Source organism: Eschrichtius robustus, chromosome 13, assembly GCF_028021215.1.
Source record: "Eschrichtius robustus isolate mEscRob2 chromosome 13, mEscRob2.pri, whole genome shotgun sequence".
Lineage (NCBI taxonomy): Eukaryota > Metazoa > Chordata > Mammalia > Artiodactyla > Eschrichtiidae > Eschrichtius > Eschrichtius robustus.
Genome location: NC_090836.1, coordinates 103,589,467 through 103,613,411, shown reverse-complemented (window position 1 = coordinate 103,613,411; position 23,945 = coordinate 103,589,467). Strand labels below are relative to the sequence as shown.

At 60.6% G+C, this 23,945-nt stretch overlaps 1 protein-coding gene across 5 annotated transcripts in view; it reads right to left on the bottom strand.

Moving 5' to 3' along the window:
• GRAMD4 (GRAM domain containing 4) overlaps positions 1 to 23,945 on the bottom strand; it is a 78,400-nt gene that overhangs the window by 17,380 nt on the left and 37,075 nt on the right. For all 5 annotated transcript variants that reach the window (XM_068560449.1, XM_068560451.1, XM_068560452.1 and 2 more), the window contains 2 exons: positions 22,926 to 23,046; positions 4,045 to 4,165 (listed from right to left, as the gene is read on the bottom strand). In XM_068560449.1, the coding sequence (XP_068416550.1) occupies positions 4,045 to 4,165; positions 22,926 to 23,046 (242 nt within the window). The remainder of the gene's footprint in view (positions 1 to 4,044; positions 4,166 to 22,925; positions 23,047 to 23,945) is intronic.

Genomic DNA, 23,945 nt, shown 5'->3' with positions numbered 1-23,945 from the left:
ACAAACGGGGATTTACTGGGAACAGGAGGGGAGCTGGGGCACGCAGGAGACTCCAGACTGGGTTCCCTCTGTTCCTGGGCAGGTGTCCAGGCCTCCGGACCAGGACATTCCCTGAACCGGCCGGGGGTCCTGAAGAGGCAGCTCACACAGGAAGCACTAACAAATGGGCTCCCAGCAGAGCCCGGGCCCAGGTGTGCCACTGAGGACTCGTGGGCCTGAAGGACACGGCACCGCTCAGCCACAGGTGGGCCTGGGGTCTGAGTGGCCGGCGGGGCTGTCTGGGGTGCTGTGCTCGGTACCATTTGGCTTGCATCTGATGATACTGACACTGCACAGCCACTGGCTGTGTGATCTTTCCAACATAATCACCGCTAGAATCGGACAGGTATTTAGGTACAAATGGGCTGCTAGCTGCCTGCAGGGAAAGACAGCTGGCAACACGAGCGCAGGTGTTCCAGGTGGGGGGGAATTTTACCTTCTTCCCGTCACACCACATATGGAACATCGTGAGCGCCTGTTAACGTGCACGGGACGTGGGAAACAGACTGACAACACAGCGCACAGCCATGACGTTCTGAACATTAAGAGGAAGGCAGAGGGCAGACAGCGTATCAGGGCCTCCCAGCCGGGTCCACCCACAGCTCCGGGTAGGTGGGGAGTGAGCGGTGGCCTCAGAGCAACACGAATGCCCGCCCGGGACTTCACTTCATCAGAAGAAAGGGCCCTGTACTCCTAATAACTGTGGATTCTTCCAAATGTTTTGGAACAACCTCCGCGGATGTTTACCGATCAGCGGAACAAGTCTGGAGTGGAGTGCGCCTGGAGGGCTTTTCTAAAATCTAATTATCCCACCAGCAACAACCCGAGGCCGCAGGACAGATGCTGAAGCCCACGGGCGGGGGGCGCCAGGGCCACATGTCAGGGCCGGGCTGGGCACGGGAGGCAGTCACCAGGGTCTGCGTAGTTCCCACACGGGGTGCCCCGGCCAAAGCCCCAACCAACACCGTGGGCGGTGCAGCACAGGACAATGACACGCACCCTCCGGCCCCCTCAACGCAGCCGGGAGGGCGGAGGAGCCGTGGGAGGTGCCGCTGAGAGCAAACCCAAGGGTGGGGCCCGGGCAGGGCCTGACCAGAGGCCAGTGGAGGTCAAAGGCAGTTTCTCCATGTTGCTTTCGAACCGATAACTGGACGTGGCCTCCGCCTGGAGTAAGCTTAAACCAAGGCGATTTCCCAGGAATTTTCTTAAAAAGCAAAACAGAGGTTTGTATAAACGACCATGTTTTAATCCTGCAGATCGAGTGTGTGTGTGTGCGTGCGCCCAGGTGTGAAGGTGGCCCTCCACACAGTTGCCCACCCTGGACGGCCCACAGCGACCCCAGATGGGCACCAGGATAACAAGGAAAGAGGAGGTCCCTTGCCTGGAACCTGCTTCTCCCTGTTCCTCTCCTCCTTCAGGTCTCAGCTTCCAGAAGGTTCCTAAACCCTAAGCCCCCCCCTAAACCCCATGCTCCCCAGGACCCTCAGCTTCTTCTTCCTCGGTCCGGGCCTGGATGTTCCTTTCCTGTAATCCCCAGTTGGTCCCCAAGCAGACCCGTGAGAAACAGATCTGTCTGCAGCCTCAGAACCTATCAGGGGCCAGGCACCCAAGGGGCTTTGGTGAAAGGACGAGGATTAAACCCCCAGAGCGGGCTGGGGGTGGCGGGAGGGTGGAAGACAGAAGACATGGACCCTGCAAAGGGAGCTGGCACACGGGGTCCTCTCAGGCTGAGCGCCGCCCGATGCCACCAGGGCAAGCGGGGCCTCCAGTAAAGCCACACATAAACACAAACTGCATCAGACAGAAGCGCGTCAGTGCAGGTGACAGCACTGTGACATGCCATGAGAGGCCAGGCCTGGCCAGCCAGCGGGCTGACAATACACCCCATACCCAGCCAAGCACCTGGATCCCCCAGAGTCATCCCAGGTCAGGTCGCTGGCTGCACCTCTTTGCGTTATTAAATGTAATTGAATCTTTGAACGTCTACAGATTTTCACATAAGGTTTAACATCAGGGAAAGTACTGCTTGAAGCCGTGGTCCGATTTCTGGTCCAGGGAGGGGTGCCGGCCTTGTAGCCCGGCAAAGCAAGTGACACCCTCCCCCAACACGGGGGCCCCCGTGGGGAGCCCCAGAGAACTGCAGAATGGGCCACGCTGACCTGTGGGACAGGCAGGTGGCCTTCGTTCAGGGGCACCAGAAAGCCCACGGAGCTGTCCTAACACCCAGCAGAGCAGGAAACTAAAGGACCTTCTCCTCCAGGGAACCAAGTGCCACCTGTTCCCCGGGGCTGAGAACCAGCTGCTGAGACCCAGAGGAGGCCAGCACGAAGCACAGGAGGTTCGGCCTTTCCAGCAGCTGAAGCCCGCACGGCGCGGTACCTGGAGCGGGGGTCTCCTCAGAGCCCCACCGTAGTGACGACGCAAACGACAACGACACCAAGCCACCCCACGGAAAAGCCAGCTCTGACTGGGGTGTCCCAAGCTGGAGAGGGCTGTGCACTCAGGCCAGGGGGGCCTGGACAAAGGGGCGCGGGGCCAGAGGCCAGGCTGGTGAGGGGGAGGGGTGGAGACTTTGGCGGCCTCAGCTCCCAGGCCTTGTCCGCCAGGCCGCCGGCCTGGACGCTGTACACAGGGACAGGGAGCCCTGGGGGTTTTTATCAGGACGGGAAGAACACAGCTCCTAGGACTTGCAAATATCCCTCTGGAATGACCCGCTTTGGCTGGCAGCACCATGAGGCAGGGGCCGAGCTCGCGTGGGCAGAGGTGGGAGTCCACACCACCCCGTCCGGAAGCTGGGGCGGCCTCTGGCCGCCCCAGGATGGAGGGACCCTGCTGGGAGGAGGTGACTGGCCATGGCAGGCTGACCCCGCCCAAGGGTGCTGTCAGGGGCTCGGGGCGGGGTGTGTCCGAGTGGGCACTGGGGCAGGGTGTGGGGAGTGAGCGTGAGAGCACACAGGCAGGCTGGGCAGGGTCTCAGGGTCCTGGGGGCGACTGCCGGCCAAGACCTGGGGGAACGTCAGGTGGTTCTGGGGGCTCTGCGTCCCTCTTCAGCCCTGCCTGGCCAGACCTCCCAGGACTCAGCTGAGACTCCGCCCGTTCCCCCTCCAGCGTGCAACAGAAGCACCTACATGCCCCCACCCCACCCCCCGCCAGGCCCCGAGGCACAGGAAGGCAGCCACTTTCCCAGGATCGCAGCTCGCCGCGGGCACAGGCAGGACTCAGCCCAGAAAGTTGGGGCCAGGCCCACCGTCACCACTCACCCGTGTACCCTCCTGATGCCCTGGGTCCGGCAGGGGCTGGGAGGGCGGCGGTGGCCGCTCACGGGGACCGGCCACCTCAGGGTTTGATCAGGGTCTTGGCTCAGGGGACCGCTACTCACTGAGAGGGCAACGCTACCTGGGCGACAGTGTTACCTGGCCCTCCCCTCCTCCCCACCTGGCCTTGGGCTCCTCACCTGGCCTTGGGCTCCTCACCTGGCCTTGGGCTCCTCGCCTGGCCCTTCCCCCCTCCTCACCTGGCCTTGGGCTCCTCACCTGGCCTTGGACTCCTCACCTGGCCCTTCCCCCCTCCTCACCTGGCCTTGGGCTCCTCACCTGGCCTTCCCCTCCTCCCAACCTGGCCTTGGGCTCCTCACCTGGCCTTGGGCTCCTCGCCTGGCCCTTCCCCCCTCCTCACCTGGCCCTCCCTCCTCCTCACCTGGCCCTCCCCCTCCTCACCTGGCCCTCCCCCCTCCTCACCTGGCCCTCCCCCTCCTCACCTGGCCCTTCCCCCCTCCTCACCTGGCCTTGGGCTCCTCACCTGGCCTTCCCCTCCTCCTCACCTGGCCTTGGGCTCCTCACCTGGCCTTCCCCTCCTCCTCACCTGGCCTTGGGCTCCTCACCTGGCCCTCCCCTCCTCCCAACCTGGCCTTGGGCTCCTCACCTGGCCTTGGGCTCCTCGCCTGGCCCTTCCCCCCTCCTCACCTGGCCCTCCCCCCCCCCTCACCTGGCCCCTCCCCCTCCTCACCTGGCCTTCAGCACTTCCTGGACCTTCTGCTCCAGCTCCATCCGCCGCTGCCGCTCCCGGTCCAGCTCCTGCCGCAGCATCTCCGAGTTGGTTTCCTCTCGCAGCTTCCGGAGCTCCTCCTCTGTGAAGGGAGAGAAGCCCAGGTGAGTGTCATGTGGTCCATTCTGCCCCCCATGCAGAGGTGCCGAGAGAGGGCTGGTCTGCAAAGCACTTAGACAGCTGGCAACAGCAGCTCTCTTGCTCCTTCCTGGGGGGCACACCCGCAGGAGTCTATCAACCAGGGCTCCTTTTACACAGTCAGGGCAAGATCTGGGGCGAAGCAAGGGTGAGGGTGTCTTTACTAAATAAAACCCATTCAAGATAGACACACAAAAGGTATTTCACCAAACCACCTCCATGGGGCAGGACACCCCGAGGAAGGGACGCTGGCGGCACTTGGTCACTCCACAGACACACACGCAGCAGGTGTAGTTCTGGGAGGTCTCGGCCGCAGAGCAAAGCCCACGTGAGGGGCAGAGAGCTCCGCCACCTGGCTGCTGACCACCTGAGAACCGTGCGGCAGGAGGATGAGGGGTGCGGCGGGACGACGAGGGGTACAGTGGGAGGGGGAGCGGGTGCTTGAGAGAAGCCGGACCAAGGTGTGTCTGAGTCAGAACCTGGATGAACAGAAGGTCACGGACCGGCAGGGTAGGGGTTGGGGGGGAGCGTGGGATGGGCAGAGGGAGCAGCATTGGTGAGGCGAAGGCAGGAGGGGCCGTGGGCTGGGGGGAGGAGTCACAGATGAGATGTGGGCGGGGCATCAGAGCCCGGGAAGCCAGAATGAGGACCGGACATTTATTCCAGGTGTGATGGAAGCCAGTGCCAGGTAGCTGCTGTTCTAATTGGGAGCGTGAGGTGGGCTGAGGAATGGCCCCAAGGATGGACCATCCTAACCTTGGAAGCTGTGACTAAGCACCTTACACGGACCAAGGGACCCTGCAGAAGTGATAAGGATCTTGAGACGGGTGTGTATCCTGGATTACGTGCATGGGACCAATGTCATCACAATGATGGAAACTCAGGAGGAAGCCAGGAGGGTCAGGGGTCAGAGAGAGGAGACAGGAAGGTGCTGTCCCGCTGACTGTGAAGAGCCAGGGGCACGGGCAGCGTCTACGAGCTGGAAGAGTCAGGGACACAGAGTCTCCCCTGGAGCCTCCAGAAGGAAGACGGCTCTGCCCGCACCTTGACTTGAGCTCTGTGACACTCATTTCAGACTTCTGGCCTCTGAACTGTAAGAGAATAAGGAGGCTACTTTAAGCCCCCAGTTTGTGGAAATCTGTTACAGAGGCGACAGGAACCTCGTACACACGTGGCTGCACACGCCCTAAGTGGACGTTGCTCTGCATTTCTGCACGACCAGACACCGCAAGACGACACCCAGATCCAGAGACTGCGCGCTTCAGGCCCCACAGCAGCCCCTGCCACTCCCTCCACCCTGCATCCTGTCCTGCCCCGTCCCCAGGGTTGACCACCGGCCAGACTTCTACAGACAGATGAGGCCTCCCTTTCTGGAGACTGTACAGTGGAGGTGGGCGTGTCTTAGTGTGCTCAGGCGGCTATAACAAGATACCACAGACCAGGTGGCCTAAACAACAGACATTTATCTCTCACAGCCCTGGAGGCTGGACGTCCAAGGTCAGGGTGCCGGCAGATTCGGTTCCTGGCGAGGACTCTCTCCGGGGCCTGCAGACGGCAGCCTTCTCACTGTGTCCTCAGAGGCAGAGAGCCAGCTCTGGCATCTCTTCCTCTTCTTATAAGGGCACTGATTCCATCACGGGGCCCCACCATCGTGACCTCAGCTAACCCTAATCGCCTCCCAAGGGCCCACCTCTCACCACCACCACGTGGAGGTGAGGGCTTCAGCACGTGCACTTTGGGAGGTGCAAACGTTCAGTCCATAACAGGGCATGAACTCAGGAGGTCTGGCTCCCGAGCCCAGGCTCGTGGCCAGGACGCTGTGCTGACAGGCCAGCTGCGGCCTCTCCTGGGTGTGGGCGTCTGCACGCTGCCCTGGCCAGCCATCCTGCTCTCCTCGAGGGACACCAGCACTGTGACTCACGCTGCAGAACCCACGCAAACACACACGATTCCACTTGGTTTTTACGTGCCACGACCAAAGCTCAAAGGCTTCGAACTAAGCAAACTGAGTTTGAGGAACTGGCACTCCCAGAAGTTCACACTCGCTTCCTAAGAAGCAAACCCAGCCACGTCCTTCTTACTTAAATCTGCACCAGAGTCCAGTGCAACCTTCTCGGCAGGGCCTTGAGCCCTTGAGGGGTGGGGTCCTGACTCCCTCTTCCCCAGAGGGCCTCACTGCACTCAGACACCCAGGCCGGCGAGTCTAGCTTTTGGCAAGAAGGTTCCAGATGGCTTGAACCAGCCACACAACACAAGAGATCCGTAAGCAGCCACCCAGCCCACACTCCTGAGGACGGGTCTCCTCCCATCTCCAGGCTGGAGCTGCAGTGAAGACACAGACCCTCTGGGCCTGTGGACCCAGGGCGGGCTGAGCTTAGTGAGGAAGGGGGCCTCAGAGAGCACCGTGCACAGGGAGGTGATCAGGACCATGGACGGCCACCCCTCTGACGGCTGGGCGCAAACAGCAGAAGGAGGAGGGTGTGCAAGAAGGTTCCGGAACCCGCTTTGCATACAGTCTAGTCCTGCACTTCTCGTGTCTCCCCCAAAGCACCCCAGCTACCTCTACTGAAGAAGTGAGTTATGCATCGATGAAGAGGCCCAGTCCAGCCTGACACAAGTCCTGCAGAGTTTCGTGGGGGACACAGATGCTCCTGACCTAAGTCTGGTCCAGGGCGGGGATTCCGGCTCTCCTCCTACCTGGGCACTGACGGTGGGGTAGGGGGCCTAGCCAGGCTGCAGGGACGATGGGAGCAAAAAGCCCACAGGGGGAGCTAAGGAAAGACCCACCCTCCTCCCACCATGGGAGAACATGCGTGCACCACCTGCCGTGCACATGCCCAGGCAGCGCCCGGCGTGCAGGAGGCCCAAGGCCACAACCAGAGGCAGACGGGTGCTGGTCCTGCTGCAGGCCCAGACCAGAGCCCCCGGCAGCGGGAAGCATCACCCGCTGACTCAAGAGTGAGGGCTCACATTTGCAGCAACATGGATGCAACCAGAGATGATTATACTAAGTCAGTCAGACAGAGAAAGACAAATAACGCGCAATATCACTTATATGTGGAATCTGAAATATGATACAAATGAACCAATCTATGAAACAGAAACAGACTCAGGGACATAGAGAACAGTCTGGTAGTTGCCAAGGGGAAGGGGGTTGAGGGAAGGATGGAGTGGGAGTTTGGGGTTAGCAGATGTAAGCTATTATATACAGAATGGATAAACAACAAGGTCCTACTGTAGAGCACAGGGAACTATATACAATATCCTGGGATAAACCATAATGGAAAAGAATATAAAAAAGAACGTATATATATGTATAACTGAATCACTCTGCTATACAGCAGTAATTCACACAACATTGTAAATCAACCATAAATTTAAAAATTTTTTAAATTAGGGCTCAGCCCTGGGCCTGGGGGTCAGCCTACACCGAGCACCTGAGAGCCCCAAGCACTTGCTGAGTGAATGAAGGGGTTCTGCTCTCCGCCCCCACCCCCCAGAAGTGAGCACAGCCCAGCTACAACCAGGACCCTTGTCCTCCAGGTGGGGAACTCCTTCGCCACCCCGCAAAGCCCCTCCCCACTCGGTCGCCCCACAGACATCTGGGGAATGACAGGTAGCTGCAGGCAACTTCTCCAGGATCCCGCCCCAAGTCCTTTGTACGATGTAATCACGGTAAGATGCAATCGAGTCCATCTGGAAATCTTAGGTCACCTCCCTCGGGCCAAAGGCTCCTGCAGATACGAGACCCAAGTCACGTCTGAAATCGCTTTTTCTTGTTTCTGAACCGGTACATGGGGGGCTCGTTCTCGTCACGGCCCCACGGTGACACCGTCCTCACCCCTCTGCCCACCTCCTGCATTTCCTGGACGTGAGCCCTCACTCCTCAGCGTTCTCGAAGATGTGACCCTGGAGGAGCCACCGCCCACCTGGGACAGGCAGGCCCCAGACTCACGGAGGGCAGAGGACCTGGGGCCACGAAGAGGCACACGAGGCCGCCGCCACACCCCTCGCTCGGCTCCACCGGGGCCCTAGGGCAAGGCTGCCCACGCGCAGATGGGACAGTGGTGCAGCAGGGACACAGCCACAGCAGCCGCAGCGCATGCCGTGGCCCAGCTACAAAGCCACGTGGAGTCACAGCCTCGACAGACACCCATTCCCCAGGCGACAGCGTGTCGAGGGCCAAGACCAGAGATCGGCCCCTCCGCGGGCAGCTGCTTTGGGCCAATGATCCCATTTCCGCTCTTCTGCAAACAGCTAAAGTTGCAAAACAAACCTGACGGCCTGGGCCAGGCTGAACCAGAGCAGCTCAGAGGCCGCATCGGCCACTCCACCAGTGAGCGCTGGGCAGCCTCGTGCACCAGGCACGCTCCGGACACTTGTGATGAAGAAGTGACCCACACAGAGAGCCACCCTCGGCGGCAGGGGGGCGGAGGGCGGGCTGGGCCGTAGGAACAGCCCTGTTCAGTGATCCTGAGCCGAGGGCAAACGTGAGCATGGCTGCGGAGAAGGATCGAGGCCCGTGCACCTGAGAGGGGAGCGTCCAGGCGGCAGGGGTAGCGCCTGCCAGAGTCCCCGAGATGGTCCCGGGCAAGGGACCACACGCGCTCCCATGGGGCAGGGCTGTGCTCGCCCGCCTGCAGCTCAGCCTGCGGTCAGTATGCTTTCCCCCGAGACCCAACTCCCCCGGTCGCTTGGTGACAATGACAACAGCCTACACTGCTGAGACGCTGGCTCCTGAGCGCTCTCTGCAGGTGTAACTCAGCAGCAGCTGCGAGTGCAGGGCCTGCCCGACCCTGCGGGTGCCGCCGGCTCCAGGCCCCGGGAGCTCCAGCAGGTGGGCCTCTGTGCCCGGCCCGCGGCGTCCACAGCGCGGGAGCCCTTGGGGAGTGTCAGCCGGCGGCAGGATGAACCCCGGACGCCCAGCCCATGGCCCCCACTGGCCATGTCCAAGGGGAGCCTATTCAACAGCCTCGGGGAAAACAGACCAAGCAGCCCCCCGGACAGAGGAACGCGAACTCTGACAATAGTGACAGAGGGACGACCCTCCCCGGGCCCGGGAGGTCGGCAGACTTCCGAGCCAACACCACGACGGCCCAGGGTCAGGGTCACCGGCCTGCCGGGTGGGACCGAGGCTGGTGTATGTGCAGCGGTGGGCTCCAGGGTCTGGCTGAGGGTCAGCTCAGCGCTCCCTCTACCCAGAAGTCAGCTCCACGTGTGGCGTGTGGCAGCCACGGTCCGGGTGGTGGGTCACAGACCACCCCAATCGTGGGGTTGACAGGCTGCAATGGAAATTCCCACAGGAGAAGCCTCACTTGGGCAAGTCCCAAAAGGCATTCCTGAGACCTCAGAATGTGACCAACTAATTCACCAAAATCAGGGGCGTGGACTGGAGCCCAGGGGAGGCCAGGATCCGCTGCCCTCGCTGCCAGTCAAGTGAGACCCTCGCTGGCCGGGAACCTGCTTTCTGGATAGGATGGGGCTCAGGGGGACCCAGCAGGTTCCTCTCCTGTCCTGGCCACCTCACCAGACCTGGGGACACAGGGCCGAGCCCAAGACCCCGAAATTCAGGCCAAGGTCAGTATGACAGCCCCAGGTCCCAGAAACAGACGGGCTGGCAGAGCGGCCGTGTCTACACAGCGGCCACCCCGCCCAGTGCAGGCAGAGCCATGGGGGGGACCCTGCTGCCTCTCGCGGGCGTCCGGGGCGGGGGCAGGAAGGAGAGGCGCCAGCCCCACCTCCCACCTGGGGAGTTCAGGACTCGCCCGATTTGGCCACTAACGAGGGGCAGATGTTTAGGTTTGCTGAGTGCTGGCATCCACGTGCTCGGTAAATATTTGGAGTCCTCGGGACCTCCCGCGCTGCCCCTCCTGCTGGGCTCTGCCCTGATCTGGGCATGTGGCTCAGCATTCTTCAGGGCCCTGTGGTCCCTCCCACCCCCTGGGAGAAGACCCTCCAGACAAGGGGGCTGGGAGGACACCACGCCAAGCCCACAGGGAGCCATCCCACCTGGCTCCTGTTAGCCACGGTCTCCTCCAGAGACCGCCCCCCCCTTCAGTCCTGGGGTGAAGCAGGGCGGCCCTCGTGCCGCCTAGTTTCCCTGAGGACCATGGCCTCCCAACACACTGGACTTGGTGCCTCCCAGGGGCACAGGAGAGGCTCTGTAAAGGGGCCTCACAAAGCGGGGGACCAGGGGGAGGGGCCAGCCTCTGCCTAGGGCCTGGGGGACATTTCCAAGTTAAGACTCAGAAGCAGGGTCCAGCCGGGGCCAGGCAATGAGCGAAGAGCAGCCACGGAGATGGGTGACAGGAGAGCAGAGACCCCTGCTCCGGGGCTGCGGGAAGCCAGGCCTCGGACCGCCAGCCCCAGGAGGGCTGTGCCCCACCCCTCTCAGTCTGGCTTATTTACAGCAGAGGGGCCCCGTGCCAGGTGCAGATGGGAGGGCCCTCACCCCCACCTGTCGGGGTTCTTCCTCCAAACACCCCCAAACCCACCCGCTCTCATCTCGGCTCGCACCCTGCTTCCTAACTGGCACCCCAGCTCTCCTCACACCCTCCAGTCTGGCTCCAAACGGCAGTCAGAGGCTCCTCTAAAGTGTAAGTCAGAACCTGACGCTGCCCCGCCCAAACTGGCCACACAGGGAGTCCTTCCAGCCTGAGGCCCCACCCCACTCCCAACTTCGACGTCCTGTGCTCTTGCTCTCACCTTTGCTCTTTGGGTTCAAGCCACAGGAGCCTTCTCTCAGGTGCCCAAATGCCTCCACAGTCAGACCCCACCCCAGGACCTTTGCACATGCTGGTGCCCCTCGACCTCAGTGCTGGCTCAAGCGCCATTTTCCCCCAGAGAGACCCCCCCCCCGACCCCCTCCCATCTTATGTGGCCCTTTGTCATCTTCCCTTGTGGGTCTTGCTTTTTCCTTTCAGGGACAACACGGGTCCTCCCCAGGGTGCTGGGAGGGGATTCCCTCAGGTGACACAGCTCCACAGGGAGGGGCTCAGCAAACATGACCCCTGGTAAGCACGCCACATTCCTAAGTCACATTCAGCTGCAAGATGCCCCAACTCAGGCCCCAGAGAGAGGACCCCGTCTGATTCACTGTCTGTGACGGCCCAGGACCCAGCCTGGCTCAAGGGTAAGCCAGGAAAGATGCGGTGAATGGACACTGGGCAGTGGGGACAGCACAGCAAGTGAACTGCAGGATGCACGCACCAGGCTGGTCGAGAACCAGGCAGAGAGGACACCAGTGGGAGGGGGGGGGCCATGGTGGGAATTCAGCAAACGGTGCCAAGAGTGAGTGGCCGGCCACCAGCATCTGAGGGACGTCTGCATCCTGCACGCCAGGCACGCGGGTCCCAAACCTCGGGCCTCGGCCTCGCCCCGCCTCGTACTGGGGTTCCCGGGGACCCTGGCCCTGAGGACTCAAGGGCACTCAGAGTCCCCACCTGTGATGTCCTTGCACACAGAGCACCTGCTGGGAGGTGGCGGGGGGCACTCAGACGATCGGGGGTCCAGAGCCCTGACACGTAATCCGCTCAGGAGCCCCAGCCTCCACGGGGACCTCCACTCGGCCCCACACCATGTACGCCTGGCTGTGCGGAGAAGCCACTGCCCGCACACAACTCCACGAGCAAATACTCGCCGTGCAAGTGTAACGCACCAGGCTCTGTCAAAGCGGGGACGCTGCCGTGACCAAGCACCCACACCCGCCCGGAGTGGCATCTGGTGGTGCCCCAGGCACCTCGCCTGCGTGACCTGACCCCAGGGCCACCCGGGTGCAGCGTCCCGCTGGACCCTGGACCCTCGGGAGGCGGGTCTCCTGTCCCGACGCAGGCGGGGCCCTGGGGCCCCCTTCTGAGAGGACGTGCTCCCCCTGGCAGTGGGAGAGCCTGGGCCCTGGAGCCACGTGGAGACCCCTCTGCCCTCGTGAGCGCCCGCGGAGCACTGCTCAGCCTCCTCCCGCGGGACCCACTTCGGAGGCCCCCCACGGAGGGCCTGGCTTACGGCAGTGCTCAGTCGAGGCGCACCGGGTGAGGGTGGGTGAAGCTCCCAGGGACCCCCCACAGAGACCCACCCCCCGGGCTCCGGGCGGCCGGCCCTCCGCAGTAGTGAGAGTGCGTCCCCGGGGGGGGGGGGGGGGGGGGGTGGTGGGCCGCCTCGGGCTCGGCCGGGTGTGCAGGGGCTCCCACCGCCTCTCGAGGACAGGCGTGGGCGGACTCGCCGGCCAGGGAGCTTCACGGGGGGAAACAGAGGCGACGGGCTTCACGCCACCGCAGCCTTGCTCCTGGGAGCCGAGCTCGGGGTGCTGGGTGCCTTCCCATCTGCTCCTCTGAACCCCATCGCCCACACACACTCCAGTCCCCTCTGTGGACCTTGGCTCCACCTGAAGGGCAAGGCACCCCCGGCCGCCTCCTCATCCACAGCGTCATCCGCAGGAAACCACATTTTCCTCAAAGCCGCCGAACTCCCTTCCCCACGCCACTCACCTGCGAGGGGTCACGTGCAGCTGGTTCCCACCGTGTGGAGATGGTCAGCCAGGCCGCTGTGGACACGTGCGGACACACAGCTCCCGTCCCAAGCTCCAGGGATGCTCCTCGCCTGCTTGCAAGCGTGCAGACACACTCACGGACTCCAGTCCTGGAGGCAGGGGGGCCTCGGGCCATGTCCTCCTAACCTGGGCTCCTGACAAAGCCCCCTCGGCCCTGCCCTTCCCGCGGGCACCATCACCCCTCAAGCTGCCCCTTGCTCTCCTGGGCCTTCCCGGGGTGGCCGCTCTGTGGAGCCGAGACCAGCGGGCTCCTCCCTCCTCCCAGGAACCCCCGCAGTCCTGCCCTCCTCACTCCTCAAAGCCGCCCCCCCCCCCACAAGCCAGTGAGGGGACAGCGGCCCCGCAGACAAGGACACTTGGGCACAGCCTGGCAAATCCACTCGTCCCAGTTCACAGCAAACGTTAAGAAGCCTTCCCGCCTCTTCCAGGTGCCTCCTCTCCTGGGGGCACAAAGACAGCTAAACAAATAAAACCCATCAGCATTCTGATCATTTCTCTCCTACAAGCCTTTCTCTGAGCAAATGGCTGCCCCAAGGCCACGCAACTCTCCCCACGCCTGCAACGATGATTAGACCCCATGTCGGCGGATATTATGGGTCTGCTCCCTCCGGCAACATATTTAGGTCAACTGCAGTGCAGAGCACAGCTGCTGGCTCCTTGCACAGGACAAAGACGATACAAATCCCTGCAATCAATTTTCCTCCTCCTCTCGGATAGAGAAGAAACAGGAGGCCAACTTCCCGCCAGGCGGAAAGCACTGAGCCGGTCACTCAGAAGGTGGCCTCGTCTTGCGCAGCCCCCCAACGGGACCGTGTCCCCCAGGGGCTGTCAGGGCCCGTGGCAGCTGGCCTCTGGCCCCCGCGGCTCTCCTCGGGCTGCCCTCCAACCTCAGAGCCCAGCTCATGGCCTCTTCCGCAGTGGCCTGGCCTTCGGGCCACCGGCCCCGGATACCACCTGCGGCAGCAAAGGGCTCCCCTTGTGCCCCTGCTCCGTCAGTCGGGGGCCGGGAGGGTCTCCTGCAGGTGGGGGCAGGGGTGCAATGCCACACACAGGGCCCCTCCCACGTTGATTTCCTACTGCTGCTGTAATAAGTCACCACAGACGGAGTGGGAGAGTGTGTCCTCTTACAGCTCTGGAGGTCAGAGTCTGAAATGGCTCTCGAGGGGCTCAAGTCAAGGTGTGGGCAGGGCTGGCTCCAGGAGAAAGTCCACTTCCTGGCCCTTTCTGCTTCTAGAGGCACCCACATTCCTTGGCTGGTGACCCCTCACCATCAGGGACATCACCCCGACCTCTGATTCCATTGTCAACTCTCCTCCTCTTTCTCTGAGTCCCCCGCCTCCCTCTCACGAGGACCCTTGTGACGACACTGGGTCCACCTGGATAACCCAGGCCCATCTCCCCATCTCAGACCCTTAACTCAATCACGTCTGCGAAGCCCCTTTGGCCTCGTGAGGTGACACAGTCACAGGTTCTGGTGATCAGGACGAGGACATTGTGGGGAGCCATGATTCCGCCCACCACACTCCCCGTGAGACAGTACTCTCGGGCCAAGGAGGCTGAGCTGGCTCTGGGAGGGGGGGACAATCCCCCCTCTTTCCACCAAGCCCAGAGAGGGTCTTCCCGCCCCCAGAGAATCCGCAGGCCATAAGAAGAGTCCTCCTTTAGCAGGTCAAGTGGCCCCTGGGGAGTGCTGGGGGTCCCAGCTGGCCCCCTCCCTCCCATCCCTCTGCTCCTCACCTCTGGCTGTGCCCCTAACGCCCCCACTGATGACGCTTCCACTGACTTCGCCAAACTCTCACAGTGAGAAGTACCAGCGCAGAGCATCCTGGAGTCACGCCTGCCACGAGCCCGTGGCCTTCCACAAGCGCGTCCTGACAGAGGCCCACTCTCGGGTCCCCCTCCTGAGCCTCTCTGCACCTCTGCAGCCACGCAGGTGGGCCAGGAAAGGCAGCTTCATACCTGCCGGCAGCTAAGTCACAGGCAGGGGTCCCAGGAGTAGGAGCCACAGCCCAGCAGGGCGGGAAGGGCCTCTGCACCAGCGGTCACAGGGTTTGCCTGGGTCACATGGCCCAGCTCCCAGCCTGATGATTCTCTCCTTTTCAAGACCTGGTGCCAGCTCTGTGGCATCTGCTGACCCGGCAGATGGCCGGGGCCGGCCAGGGGATGGGAAGGAAGCCTGCAGGAGGCCAGGGGAGCCAGAATACCTGCCCAAGATAGGATTCAGAACCCCCGAACCTTCTAAGATTGGAGGGCACGCCCAGGAGAGAGACGTTTGCACCGTTAATTCATCAGTTCCCTCACTGGGCCCCCGCTCAGCAGGACACCCACGTGAGCAAAGCCCAGCAGCCAGGTGCATGGCCCCGAAGGGAAACCAGGGCCAGCTCCGCAGGGGGTTCAGCCTGCTCCCACCCACCTCCCACAAGAGCAGGCAGGCAGCAGAGTGTAACAGGGAGAAGGGGGAGGCCCGGGCTGCTCTGTGAGCCCAGAGGGACCCTCACGCAGGTGTCCAACGTGACTTTCTAAAGCTTGGTTTCTGCATCCAAAATGCCCCCTTCACGCAGCCCAGAGTCCAAACAAACCTGAGCATGCTCTAATACCCCGACCAGCATGCTGGCAAACCAGCGCTTTCAGAGGGAGAGGCAAAATGGGCTACAGGCGTGGAGCCCCGAACACAGGAAAGCAGCTCCTTGTGGCAAAGCGTTTCGCGCAGCACTCACCCACCAGGACGGCCGGCCCACCCACGTGGTCCAGCCTTCATGCCTCCCCAAGCCTACAAGGAAAAGGGCAGGGACAGCACCTGACCAGCGACTCCAGGTGCACCCCTATCGGCCCACGGCCACCCTGACTGGCTCAGGGAGACAGAGGGGACGCCTGGGCTCATGCCCACCCATGCCCAGGCAGCAGGGCCATAGCCCAGCCCACTACCCCAGCCCCCAGGGAAGCCACCAGGAGGTAGGAACACAGCTTTGAGGCTATTTTTAAACCTGTAAAAGTAGAACTCTCAAGCAAGAGTCCTCTTGGCACACAATTCAACAGGCCCAGCCACAGCCAAAAATAAAAATCAAGTGATAATCCTTAAATAAAACTCCTTCCCACCGGCCAGGTGTGCAAATGCAGGGACCACTCGCAAAGCTGTTTCTGGGTCCTGGCCAGGTGGCAGGCTGCACACCTGGAGGCCCCACCCCGTGGTCCTAGGCTCTGCCCTTCACCTCCCTCCTCAACTCTCCCCAAACTGAACTCTCCCGGCCTCCCAGTTTAATTTGGATCCCCCCACCCCATGACCTCGGACCTTTCTAGAAGGCAGAGCCACGCCCTCCCAAAGTGCCAAGTATCAGGTCCTGAACCTGAGGGCATGCTTGCAGCAACCAGTAAAGAAGCAGCCACGTCAGCCCCCTCCCTTCCTGCACCCTCTCCCCTCAAGGAAAACAGTTCATCACGGGAAAGGCCGTGCTTTCGTGGTAAACTTCCGTTTGCAATTTTCCCCAGCGTTTACTCACCCTTGTGCTACTTGCTGCTGGATGCAGAGGTAGAGTTTATGGAACGATGGACAAACCATCCCCCACCACACTGATGGCCTGGTCACCAGGAAGCAGTGCTGCTTTAAGCTCTTACGTGCCCACACGACAGGCTGCAGCCTAGATGCTGGCACACCACTGCCTTTCACATACATTTTAGGAAACTTGACTGGGGGTCTGGGGTGAAGAAGCAGTGCATTAAAACGTTTCCCGTGTAAAATAAGAAGGAACAGGATCCCAGCCAGTGTTTCCACCCAGAACGGCTGATTTTCAGGAACCGATGACCGCCTTTCAGCAAGAGGTGGCACGCTGCTCGGACGGCCAAGGTCCGGGCTCCAGGGCCCTGGCCAGCACCGAACCAGGAAACATGTGTGTGCCCAGCCCCCATCCCCACTCCTCCTTCTGCCCGAGCGCTCAGGGCCCAGGCGGGGGACGTGCTCTGCTGGGCGCTGAGCCAGGACTGCCTGGTGGGCCAGCTCGCCTCTGTCCAGCGAGGAGGCAGGTTCCCACCGGGCAGCAGGAGTGACCTAGAAATATGCAACTCAGAGCCAGCCCAGCGGGTCAGACACGCCATTTTCTTCGGGGCCAATTTCATGTTTTCCCCAGATAAGTTCTCTATGATATGGACATGCAGTCTCACCTCTGTCTTCATCTGCCAGTTATCCGACCTGTTTGCTCCCTTCCCATCCGTCTGGGTCACCCATTTGCCGTCCTCACGAAAGGGCAGAAACCACTCGACAAGCGCATCGCTACAGGGGCAGAACTGTCCGACCCAGCCTCTGGCACTGGGAGTTTATCCTCTCAGCTCAACATCACCGAGTACACAGGAGGAGCAGAGTTGTTTTAAAAAGCCAGACCGGGACTTCCCTGGTGGCACAGTGGTTAAGAAAGAATCCACCTGCCAGTGCAGGGGACACGGGTTCGAGCCCTGGTCCGGGAGGATCCCACATGCCGCGGAGCAACTAAGCCCGTGCACCACGACTACTGAGCCTGCACTCAAGAGCCCGTGAGCCACAACTACTGAACCCGAGTGCCACAACTACTGAAGCCCACGCGCCTAGAGCCTGTGCTCTGTAACAAGAGAAGCCACCGCAGTGAGAAGCCCGCGCGCCGCAACGAAGAGTAGCCCTCGCTCACCACAACTAGAGAAAGCCCGCGCGCGGCAACGAAGACCCAACGCAGCCATAGATAAATCAATAAATTTATATTTTTTTTAAAAAGCCAGACCCCCAGAGGGACATCTGCAGGCCCGGGCCCAAAGGGGCGGGTCCGGAGGTATCCGATCAACGCCACACCTAACCCATCCCCGGCCGGCTTCGGATGGCTGCCCCATCGGACGCCTCTAGCAGCGGGCAGCTCCCGCGCTGCTGTTTTCAGGGGTGAGAAAGGGCGTCCTCAGCCTGAATCAGCCAGACTGGCGCCCGGAAACTTCCTTCCCTCCAGGCCCCTCTGTTCAGCCTCGGCAACCAGAGGGAGACCCTCAGTCCACAGGAGATAGACGGCCACCCTCCTGCCACCTCCCTGGCCACCTTCTCCAGGAAGCCCTCCCAGGGGGGTCACCGCCGACCACACTGACCCACCGCGTGTTGGGGCAGGAAGGGGAGCTCCCGGGAGCAGAGGGGCTCAGAAGCAAAGGGCCCCTTTCCCAGAGGCACCCTCCCCAGGAACCACCACAGTGTGTCTGGCACCTGTGTCGGTGGCTCAGAGATGATGGATCCCTGTCCCGAGGGCTCAAGCCCCCAGGGTGTGGCCGAGGGGACCACCCTCCAGCATGTCCATCCAGAGAGGAGTCCACAGGCCTCACGTCAAGTGGGGAAGAAGAAACTGCCCGGCAACACACCACCTGCACACGGGTCAGGGACCCTCGGGCTTAGCCCGGCACCCAGGAGGCCTCGGACCCCTGACACCCCATAAGCACTTTCCCTCTAAGCTCCATATTCCGTGCCCAGTCACTTTCGGGAAGAGCCTGTGTGTGCAGCTTACGATGCTGGAGAATCTCCCTTCCCAGAGCCTGCACCCAGCAGGTGATCGATAAATGCACACTCCTGCTCAGAAACTATGGAGGGGTGTGTGTGTGTGTGCTCAAAAAGCAGTAACAACCGAAATGCATTTCGGGCTAAATGAAAATGGATGATGCTTTTCATTTATTTATGTGCTTCTTTAACAAATTTAGGATCCTGCCCCCAGTCCCGAGCCAGGACGCATTTCAATTTCCCATTCTTCATCCTCTGCCATCTTCTCTCGGGAACATTTGTACTCTTCAATATTTAATAACCGAAGAAAGCCGCTGTGAACCTGGGCTATTTCCTCTTCTCCGAGAAGAATAACAGTCTGCTTCTGGAGAAAAAGTACTACAGGTAATTAAATGGAACTTTAACACTGACCACTTAGGCGTTTTACGGATGGGGGCAACCAGGCCCTGAATGGTGAAATGTCCACGGCTACCTGGTCACTCGGGCCTGAGTCAGGAACCAGAAGCCTGGGTCCCAACTCCAGAGCAAAGCTCCCCATCACCGCGGCCCCCTGCAGACCAGGGGTGGCCACCCTAGCACACAGATGCAGGTTCAGCAGCAACCAAAACATCTCTGTGGGTCCCAAGGGGGGTCTACAGCCTTTCTCCCACACCGTACTCCCCTGGGTACTGAGACGGAAGAGAGAGTGCAGGGAGGGACAGTCTCTCTGTGCAAACTCCAGCTCTGCATCCCTCCAAGCACTGAACTCCTATTAGATCCAGGGCATCGCGCCAGATCCTCAGGGTATAGAAATAAGTGTGGACCATGCACTCAAGGCGCAGACCGCCTGCTAAGAACCACCTGTAACTATGTAACAGGGCACAGGGAGCAGGCAGGTTACCCACACCCTACAGCCACAGGGCAGTTGCAGATGGAGCACGGAACAGCTTTGAGAGCCATTTTGGAGGGACCTCCAGGACGTGATGTCGGTGTGGAGAAAGTGAAAACACACAAACATTTATCTAAGGGGGGAGGTAGACCAAATATACATATTTGCTTCTATAAAAATTCAATGGAAGGATAGACTGTACAATTAAAAGACAACTGGTTATCTATAGGGGAAGAGAAGGAATGAGGGTTACAGGGAGAGAAACCTGATTTCTCTGAAAATACCCTGACTTTGGAACCATGGAAACAATTTTAGATAACTACAAAAATTAATGTAATTTTTTTAAAATTAATTTTTATTGGAATATAGTTGCTTTACAATATTAATCTTTAGAAAACCCAAACAAACTCTCTACAACATGCATATGGGGACAAAATGACATCACAGACCTCCTGGTCAGATGCACTGTGGACACAGCATCATACCTGTGACACTCTGACCTGAGTCTCATCCTGAGGAAACAACAGACAAACCCAGACCAGAGGTGGGGCTATCTGAGCACCAATGAGACGATAAACATGGCGATTAAGACTCATTAAACTATGTTTAAATCCACGATCTCATGATGACAGCAAAACCCCCCCGCAAAAGCCTAACACCCTCACCCTCTGGAGGATGTTCTAAGCAGAGAACCAAGTCGTTATTCTGAAAGCCGGAAATACAAAGGACAAATTCAAGCACGTCTCCTGCCTCTCCTATATGAACTACGTCTTGGGGCAACCAAATAGTTAAGTTTTCAGGAATATGTCGGGTTAATAAATGGAGAAAGAAGGTCAGAAGTCGAAAATTACCATTTGCAACCTCTAATGAGATGATGGATGGAAGCCATAATGACCCAGGTCCTGATACAGGACAAAAGAAACGGCCTCAGGAAAGCACGCACCTCCACCACCACCACCACCACCGGGGAGGGAGTCCTCCCAAAGATCCCCCCCACCCCACCAGCACCAAGGGACGGGGGACACGCTGGCTCATGTGTCGGGACCACGGGGGTGGGCTCAGCAAGGTCCAGGGTGGAGACCCCACCCACAGACGGCCTGGTTTCCTCAACAAAGAGCAAAAACAGATGCAGGGAGAACGGGCAGAGTAAAAGACAGGAGAGGTACATCTACCAGTCACAACCTATGGACCTTGTGTGATTCCAGAGTTGCCCAAAAAATGACCAGACAACTGGGGAAATTGGAGCTTAAGTTGGGTATCTGATGATATTCAAGAAAAACTTGATTTTTTTAGTTGTAATACTGGACTCGGGACTTTTGTTTTTAAAACAGAATGGGGGACTTCCCTGGCAGTCCAGGGGTTAGAAAGAACTCTGTGCTTCCACTGCAGGGGGAGCGGGTTCGATCCCTGGTCAGGGAGCTAAGATCCCGCAAGCCGCGGCACAGCCAAAAAACAAAACCAAAAACCCACGATGAGCTATCTACTAAAATATTTATGGGTCAAATGACAGAATGCTGGCTGGAATTTGCTTCAAAAGACCTGGGGGAGAGGGGCTGTAGGTGGGGGCTTGGAGGAAACCAGCCTGGCCGCGAGCCGATTCTTGCTGAAACCGACGGCAGGTGCGTGAGAGGCACGTTACACCACGTTCTCTATTTCTGATCCATCTAAAATTTCCCATAACTAAAAAAAAATGCCCATAATTATTACCTTCCCCATCTGGCCCCGGGCTGCCGAAGTGGAACTCTGCACTTTTACAACATGAGCTACCCACTGTTTTACTCTTCTGGTAAAACACGGAGGACAGACCACGAGGACCGGTCCAAGGACGCCCGCGACGCCGATCCGGAGCCAGGCGGCCTCTTTTCTTTTCCTTTTTTCAACACAGAGCAGGGTGGCCCCAGACAGGCATCCCTGTGGGTCGCAGCTGTCCGGCCCACCCGGCTGCCTGGTGGACACTCGCTCCCCGCCCGCCCCGCCCGTAACCCCTTCTCCTGGAAGCCTCACGCTGCCCCTCCCTGGCCCGGGGGGGCTCCCTGTTGGATGCTCTCACAGACCCTTCCCCTTCCGTTGAGAGCCCTTGACTCTGCTGGTTCCTCGAACCCCGTGAAATCACCAATATCCTCCGCGTGACCCACCAAAGGCGCTTTCACAAGGCTCCACCCACTGCTGCCTCGAGCAGGGCCGTCCAGCTCTGCTGCCCAGCACAGCCTCCACCCAGCGGGGCCTGCTCAGCACTGGCGAGACCACCTGGGCCGCCCCGCCGTTCACGCAGAGCCGCCCCGCGGGAGCTCGGCAAAGGCCGAGGCCACAGGCACCAGGGCCTAACCAGGCAGGGCCCTCACCGCCCGCAGCGCGGGAAGTCCCAGCAGACCCAGCCCGGCCCCGTGTCCCCAGCCAGCTCAGCCGCAACCTCAGACTCGCAGGGAGACTGGGTCACTCCACAGCGCCGTCCTCAGAACCTCGGTGCTCGGACCCTGCGGGCGAGCGCTGGCCGGCGGGGTGCAGACGGGCACACGCCCAGAGCTCGTGCGCGTACACACGTGCGTGCACACGCACGCTCGCCCAGGGAGGTACTGACCGGGAAGAGGGGCCTGGGAGGAGACGGGGCTGCAGCACCTGGTGGCTGGAAGGTGCACAGAAATGTAGTGAGAGCCACGCCGCCCACTTCTGGGAGAAGAAGGCAGGCCCCCAAGGCTTCCCGCCGCGGCGCTGACACCCCGCCTTCGTTTGCGGGCAACGGGCCCCGCGTGCTGCATGGGCGGCACAGCCGGGGTGCCCACGGCTGGAGCTCAGATGACACTTGTCACATAAACGAGGGAGACACTAGACGGAAGAGGGAGAGGACTCAGGTGGGGACAGAGGGCGGGTGCCTGCGGGCAAGCAAGGGCGCCAGCTGCTTGGTCCCAGGTATCAGAGGGAGACCCCAGCTGGGCATGACGCCCAAGGGGCCCTTCCTCCTGGGCCCGGGCGGCTCTCCTCGTGGCCCAGACGTGACTGGCTCTGGGCACACAGGGGCAAAGCTGCTTCTTTCTCCCTGTATTTTTTCCCTAATATCATCGCCCACAGCCTGGTGTCAGCTGTGAAAACACTGTGTCACAGGCGGGGGCTTCAGGGCTAGTCTGCCTGGTTTAAACCCCCTACTAGTCAGAAGACTTAACCTACCAGTAGGATCACTTTTCTTAGCCCTGGTGCCTCCGTTTCCTCGTCTGCAAGGCAGGACAGAGGGGCGGCGAGAGGAGCAAAGGCAACCCATCAAATGGGATCATCTCTGGGAGGAGCCCCGCAGGCCCTTCCAGAACCATCTCTACTATCATCACTACCCAGAGGCCAACGCCCCCAGCAGGAGGGCCGACAGTTAAGCAACACAAATGCCAAATGCCAAGGTACCCGTGCCCGCGGCCAACAGACAATAAAACCCCACTGTGCCCCCTCCCACACTCCCTCCTTGATGTGCAAACTACACACAACAGAAAATTTCAGATTCCTCCAAAAAGCGCTATTACATGCTGAGTTAACCATGGCCATGCGCCAGATTCACTAACGTAGTGAGACCTTCCAGGGGACGTCTTATTCCTTCCCCAGTGACGTTCTCGTCTATCTCAGAGTAAAGGCATCGTGGCCATCCAGACAGGAGTGCTGAGCTTCGTGGAGCAGCAAAGGGAGATGCAGACCCAGGACGCAAAAGGCCGTGTGGGGACGTCCACACCTGTCCCCACTGCTAGCCTGGTGACACCTCTTGTGACCCAGCTGCACTCCTGCAGGACAGCGTCCCCTCTGCCCCTCCCTCCCCGACTGGTACTCACGTAAGAAGTGTTTTTCCAGTAACGCGATTTCCAGGTGACCTTTGATCTCATTTAAGCGATCAAACTCTGTCCGGTTAAAGTCCTGGACTCCTGCAGCCATGATGAGGGTCCCTGGACCAGCCTAGAAGGAAAACACCAGGAGCTCAGAGGAGCATCAGTTCACCTCGGCTTCGCCGGTCGGTGGAAGGGAAATTTCAGACAACGGGGACGTCCTCAGAGCCCCGGTGAGGCTGACTTTCAGCAATAGCAAAGGCAAAACCGGAAGCATGACGCTAAGCCTCCTGACGGTCACAACACAACTCTCAGGCTGCAGAGGGAAGGAAACCATCGGAACCTGCCCCGGCCCGAGTGGCGACCTCCCAGGAGGAGGGTGGGCCTGGCCACAGGGCCTGTCGCCCTCTTGCCCTGGGAGGGGCAGCAACAGGACTCCGGGGAGGTGGGGCAGGGCGTGTCCACGTGCCAGGCTCTGAGGAGAGTGAACTCCAAACTGGGGCCTGTCCTTTCCCACAGAAGGCTAATTAAAGCCACCACCCGCCATCCCGCCGGGCCCAGGGCAGGCTCCTGTTTCAGGCCACCGCTGCCCGCTGGAAAGGGGTGCACACATTGGCACAGCCAGGCCTGCCCGGGGCGCAGCAGGGCTGCCGGCTCACGCCCACCCCACCGCTGACCTGGTGAGGGCGGCACCTGAGCGCCCTGCCATGCAATGGGGGGGAATCCGACTCCCCAGTTTTGGTCTCCACGACCACCCCCCGAAGGCAGGGTGAGCAAGGGGACACCCGGCATGGACAGGGCCCGTGACAGCCCCGGTGACTGCTCCAGGCACAGGTCACCTGCTCGGAGGCCACACCCCGGGAAGCAGCAGCTCACACTGGGGAACAACGGGGGCCAGTAAGACCCTCTAGCCCATGGCTGCCCTGTCCTGGCACGTGACCTCCTGGACTTTCAGCTGCTCTGGCTACCGGGGCATGAGGTCCCAGAGGGCAGGGACCAGGCCATGTTTACCTGCCCGCCCCGTGGGCC